Source organism: Cornus florida, unplaced genomic scaffold (assembly GCF_030987335.1).
Source record: "Cornus florida cultivar Cherokee Brave unplaced genomic scaffold, ASM3098733v1 CherokeeBrave_3.0.0_Hap2_Chr02, whole genome shotgun sequence".
NCBI classification, from domain to species: Eukaryota; Viridiplantae; Streptophyta; class Magnoliopsida; order Cornales; family Cornaceae; genus Cornus; species Cornus florida.
In genome coordinates this window covers 26,462,404-26,468,719 of record NW_026775572.1, presented here as the reverse complement: position 1 = coordinate 26,468,719, position 6,316 = coordinate 26,462,404, and the positions used below count along the sequence as shown (strand labels likewise).

Below are 6,316 nucleotides of genomic sequence, written 5' to 3'. Positions count from 1 at the left end.
GGTTTAGAAAATAAGATTTTTATTTAGATATCATGTAGTAATTGAAAATTTTAAATCTGATAATTGAACACCGCTATAAGTACATGAGATTATGTAGAAAAAAAATGCAAAAAATAAAATAAATAAATACAACACATCCACCTTTGGGTATATCAAATAAACTAAGAATAGAAGGACAAGGAGAGTAGGAAGGCAAAGAGTTTAATTAATTAATTAATTAATTTTGTTGGAGGAAAATTGGATTCATTTTAAGAGTTTAATTAATTAATTCTTTATAAGAGAAACTATCTGATTCATTCCAACACCCACAAAACAGATGTACGGACCAGAAAGAAACTGTTTGAGGGACTCCGGTTTTGAATCCAAATATCTCATTTGAATGATCAGACAGTAGCAATACATCTGGCCAAGGGTTCCATTTTTTGAACTTCATGTCAATTCCTACGAGTGGCCTCATAAGCTGAGACTTAAATGCACGATCCATAACTCTTGTATAAAAAGTGACACCATTCATTTCAATCCTATACACACCCATTCTTGATGAAAGCCAAGTGAGAACAACCATCCTTAGTTTCTGATTTTAATCTCACTTTAACATAGAAACCTTTTACCACACGGATGATATATTTACATATATATATATATATATATATATATATATACACACAGCCTTATACATTAATAAACAATAACACATCTTTAGATCGAGAAATCTGAAAAGCCAAGTTTAGTCTAGACATTACTAGGAAGTTGGAATAGCTTGGAATAGATTTTTGTGTTGGCCCATCTTCCATAAATTCAAATATTTAAAATGTTCCTATATTTTCAATCTCAAACATATATTACCAATGAACGGATGGTATAAGCTCTCCTTCCCAATTTGGAGAGGTTGGGTGTTCAAGTTTCAAAAAAAATTGACTATGCATAAATTTACACAATACTACTGAAGCTTTTGGAGTGGTAGATAGTTCATATGGTATCAGACCTGAGACATAAAGAGTAAAAGGTAGTTAACAATTAAAATCCACCAAATTGAGAATTAGCGAAGTCACGAACTTCAGACCTAAGTATTAAGCAAGATGCTACGAGAACCATGGAACCTATGAATGCAAAAGATTCTATCGAAACTGAACAAAGAAAGAAAGGGTAATATCCCCAGTATATTCATCTGATAAAAGATTATATCCTAACTAAATAATTCTTGCAAATATTCACACATAAACTGGAAGTACCTGAAATGTGGATATTTGGCGTAAAAATGATTATAAGAGTGTTGGATTATTTGAGAACTTCACCATAGCTATGACAGACAAAAGGAGGAACTGACTACAACTTGCCAAGTGGTTAAACAACCCCCAACCCACCAAGTCCACTTTTGCCCGAATAAATTATAAATGATACACTGGAAAAACAACAGCGAGGACACCTGATCTGAAATAAAGAAAAAGTCCGCATAACTAAATCTAGGGGATCATGCATCAGTATTTCAACATAATTCACCAAACCATCCAAATGGGACTGATGTTCACAAGTCACATTTTGCAGAAGTCAATCTCATAACATCTCGGTGTTCTAAGAGAAGAGGACTAGCCATTTGAAGAGATTCTAAGATTTCACAGGCTCAGCTCGAGGCCTCCAAAGTCCCAGCCTATATTTGTGAGTGAATTTCAGTATCAGCTTCCTCTGTAGCAGCAAAATTAGATGTTATAATGCATTCTTAAGAATGAAAATGTCTGCATTGTGTAATAATGCCAACATTCAACCAAAAAGACTTTAATAGTTTAATCTATCCAAAAATAGGATTCTAACGAAAGTAGCCATAAATATGTCCCCAAACACATCTTCTAATTCTAATGAAATTTTCAAATATTTGAATAGTAAGTTCCAAAGTTTTATACAGCATATGTGCATGATAATGAGTAAAGTGAGAGATATCAACAGTTTCTATAAAGCAGGCACAACAAAAAACGAGAACAAAAATTAAAAATTAAAAGATAGATATAAAAAAAATAAAAAGGAATTAAAGGAATCTTGTTCAGAAACACACATGCTAAGGTCTTTGAGTAACAAGGACATTGATATGGATGTTTCCAAAAATTAGTTTAAAAGGCAGAGTTCCAGAAATGCAAGTATTGCACAAGATCCCTCAGGAAAAATCGTAAGACAAAGGCCACTATGAACTGTGATTGCCCTTTCATCAGTTTAGAAGCAAGGTCAACTTCCATTTTTGCCTCTCATACAATGGAATAATGAGGGAAAAAATGGCCATAGGTTTATTACACAATGTCATCACATTAATTGAGAGTGTTGGAAAGGGTAGACTAGACAAAGACCTAACATTTATTCTACAAAAATGGTTGCAAATACTTTGTACGCCTTGAACTGACCTCCAAGAAAATGATGTAGTCTAAGACTTAGATGGGCAAGATAAACAAAACATATTTGAGGTTCTCCTGCCCAACTGTTTTAATCTTCAAAATAACAGGTCCCAAAATCACCCATTAAAGCAGTTGATCATAATTCTTAAGTCAATTAGTAGCTTGGTAGTTTTTGGATTCGAGGGATCACAGTGAGCTACTTGCTTATATGACAATAGCTAAACCCTTCTCATTCTTTCAATGTTCCAGTGTCATTTTCACAATAGTGAAGTACCCGCGCGCCCGCCTCCGGGGGTGGGGGGGGTGGTGGTGAAGGGGGACTCTTATTATTTTGCTAAAGCCAAACTACGACTATGAGCTTCTTCAGGACGGTCTTTAACCCCTTAAGACTACCAGATTCTTCGGGACGGTGTTTAAGCCCTTAACCAAGAAATGACATTTTCTTAAAAAAATCTTTTTGGTGTCCCCAAATGATTCTTGAGTCGAGACTAATCCTACAGATGCATCATCCACAAACCACATGCATTGGCTAGGTCTAAGAATACTCAAAATTGAGACAACTGGCTCTTAAGACACCACCTAGGCCAACTCACCTATGGCCAGGTAGCACATTTCTGATCTAGTTTACAGCTGGGTAGATGGACTAAACAAATAACAGAGTAATTGATCTCTAGAATAAAAACACCAACAACTCCTGAGACATATATTAGGATTTTTCTCTTTGATTATAACCTATATTCAAGAGGCAATAAAATTACTATACCCACACCATGGTCCTCAAGAATCGGACAACCGAAATAGAACGAAGCAGAAATGGATTGGAAACAGAACAATTCAAACCCAATGAAAGTCTTGAATGCCTAATTGCACACATAATAAAATGATATAATACAAACAAAATGATCACATCTACAATGATTTGCAATGGCATCTTTGAAACTATAATTGACACAGATGGTCCTCTGTTTAAAAATGATAAGCAACAAATTTTCCATGTCATCCTGCATATAATTTTCTGGTTATAGAATTTGTTTTTAGAGAGCTACAAAAGAACCATCAGCATAAAGATTTCGGTAGACATGAAGCAGCAAGAAGATCTATACTGGGCCTTGGGCAATTAAGATCCATCTTTACCATAACTATAAAGCTGTCCAGCAATGTTTGACTAGTGAGACAATTTCTCCAACAACCAAAAGCTCATACCTACTGGCACCTTGATTGGGTTGGTGTGCAAGCCTCAAAGAAGGATAACATGATCGCAATATAACAAAGTAAATTTGAGAGTTTTACCATCAGCCCAGGATAACGCATATGCAACTATACAGATCTTTAGCATAAGCATACTCTGAAGCCATATGCTGAATGTAAATAATGGCTTCCTTAAGAAAAATGAAAGCACCCAAAAAAAAAAACCTAGCAGGGATGATCTATAAGTTAGACTGCAAGAATGGAACTGCAATACCAGTAGAAAAACTACATGTTATCGGGCCATTGTAGCCTGAACAAATGCAGGCTATCCATGGAAGGATCCCATAACCAACAGAAATTTTGATGCTGAAGTTGCAAGATCCAGATCATGGAGGAAATGAGATTATTTTGCACATTAATCATCTTTCATGCCATCTTGCATTTTGCGTATATTGCGAGAATCTAACATACTGTCAGATTTTGCTCTATAGTGTGAGCATCTTGCATCTTGCATCTTTGAGTTATCTAAAATAAAGTCACCCAAATGATAAAAGCAATCAACTATTTCACAAATAACAGGAAAAAAACGACCAAAACTCGCATGCTGATAATTTGACGATGATTCAGCATGGATCAAAACAAATTCTACTCCACAAATTCACATTTTTCTCCTAGAAAATAAGAATATTCTTGCCAGAAGTCACTTTAATTATTGAATTATTCTAGATTTCTAGAAAATAAGTTGATTATAGATTTAAACCCAACAAACAAATGTAGTAACAAATTAGTCGTAATACACACACATTTTTAAATGTGCACACAGCTCCATATAGCAAGCACGATAACATTTAACAGAAACCAGAATTTCACGAAACTATAACTCGCACATAATTGCTAAAATATAATCAAAACCCATTAAAAGATATATTGAAAATTTGAAAAATCATTGATGAATCAGAAGATAGGAAAATGATTGTTACATGTTTGCAGGGAATGCCAAGTTTCTTGAGCTTGAGAGTTCGTGTGACGAGCAGCTTCTGGAAGTCACCAATCTCATTTTCAAGCTTTTCCACATGGGTCTCAACGCCTTTGCCCACTCCATTCAGAAACTCTGGTATTCCAACCTTCACTGCAACAATACAAAACAGACCCACATTCAAGTTATTTATCAAAGCCACGAAAATCGAACCAACATATTCAAATGTATATATACATAAACCCTAAAATAAATTTTACCCAAGTATGGGGTGGATTTCGATGAATAATTTGCGAACCCAGTAACCGAATTCAAAGGTGAAGAGAGTGCTCTTCCATGGAAGAACATCATTTGCCTCCAAGCCATCGTCGATCTGTATCGAATTGAACAATTGGGCTTCTTTTGATACAGGTAGAGAAAGGAAAGCAAAGGAAATGATTGAGTAGATGGGAGACAAAAGGATAATTTTACGCACACTCCCTTTAATTTTGGCCAAATATTAGACTTTAACATGTTTCGAAAATTATTATTACTTACGCTATAAACTTTGGTTCTGTTCTTTACTCACACCCTAACTGTTGTGTTCGGAGCTCTAATACAACGTAATATGACTTAAATATCCTTTAATTTGGTCAAAAGTACTATCTAACCAAAAGAATTAAATAAAAAGACTACAATACCCATAAATACACTACAAATTTACAATTTTATATATATGTAAGTTTCCAAAACCCAACATCGCAGGATGTGGAGGAATGGATCGGCGACTAGGGGCTCCATCGCGATTTGCCGTGTGATTGATGGGTTTGCCGTGAATTTGGTAATCAACACAAATTCTATCATTTTGGAAACATTGAATTTGACTCTATTTTTTGGAAACATTGAACCTAACAGTTCAGGCACGATTGCAGCAAATTCCGACGATGTTGGGTTATTGTACTGTGTAACAGGGCTATTTCTTTTTTTCTTTTCTTTTTTCACAATTGGGGTTTTTTTATTTTCAGTTGGGTCTGGTGGTGGTAGTTGTGGATAGTGGTAATTGAGGTTTTGGCTAGTTATGGTGGTTTTGGGTGGTGGTGAAGGACCTGAAGGTTGTGGGCGGTGATGATAAGGGAGTTTTAGATGGAGTTGTTTTGTCGATTTGGGGCGGTGTTTCAAGGCGGAGGTAGTTGAATCGGCCGTGAGCAAAAGACGAACCCACGACGACGATGGAGGAATGGCACAGCAACGGCGAGCAAGGATCCCGGAAGCGATCCAACAACTCCGGCGATCAAATTGGGCTGAACGGTGGTGACGGAATTGGATCCCTTTTTTTTCCAGCAAAAATTGTTAAGAGTGAGAAAGATGTGGGTGTATTAATAAGGGTATAATGGTAATTTAAGAATATGATATTTTAGAAAAAATAGAATTAAAAAATTAGGGACAAAGTTGTCTTTTTATACTTTTTAACGGATTCTGTAATGAAAAAATAAATTAAGTGTGATATTTGGTGAAACCTCAACGAGTGTAAGTGAAAGTGAAATTAATAATGGATAATATTTTTATTTGGATAAATAAAAAGAAATAGAAAAAAGAAAAATAATCAAATTAATATTTTACTCTTTTGTATCTAATCTAAATCAAATGGTCCTTATTCCATTTAAGTCCTAATACCCTTATCCATGTATTCGGTAACCCGTTTTGATGAGAAAATTATCGGAACAAACCCTAGAATCTGATTTGACAAAGCAGCTAAGTGTAAGTAGGGCTGCAAATGAACCGAGCCGAGCTTTGG

General features: G+C 35.3%; 1 protein-coding gene across 1 annotated transcript; it reads right to left on the bottom strand.

Moving 5' to 3' along the window:
* Positions 1-1,229: 1,229 nt before the first annotated feature.
* LOC132294393 (uncharacterized) lies at positions 1,230-5,041 on the bottom strand. Its single transcript, XM_059792236.1, has 3 exons — positions 4,803-5,041; positions 4,547-4,695; positions 1,230-1,683 (listed from the first exon to the last, which is right to left on the bottom strand). The coding sequence occupies exons 1-3, from the start codon at positions 4,906-4,908 to the stop codon at positions 1,606-1,608; spliced, it is 333 nt and encodes a 110-aa protein (XP_059648219.1). The 5' UTR covers positions 4,909-5,041; the 3' UTR covers positions 1,230-1,605.
* Between the last annotated feature and the right edge of the window lie 1,275 nt (positions 5,042-6,316).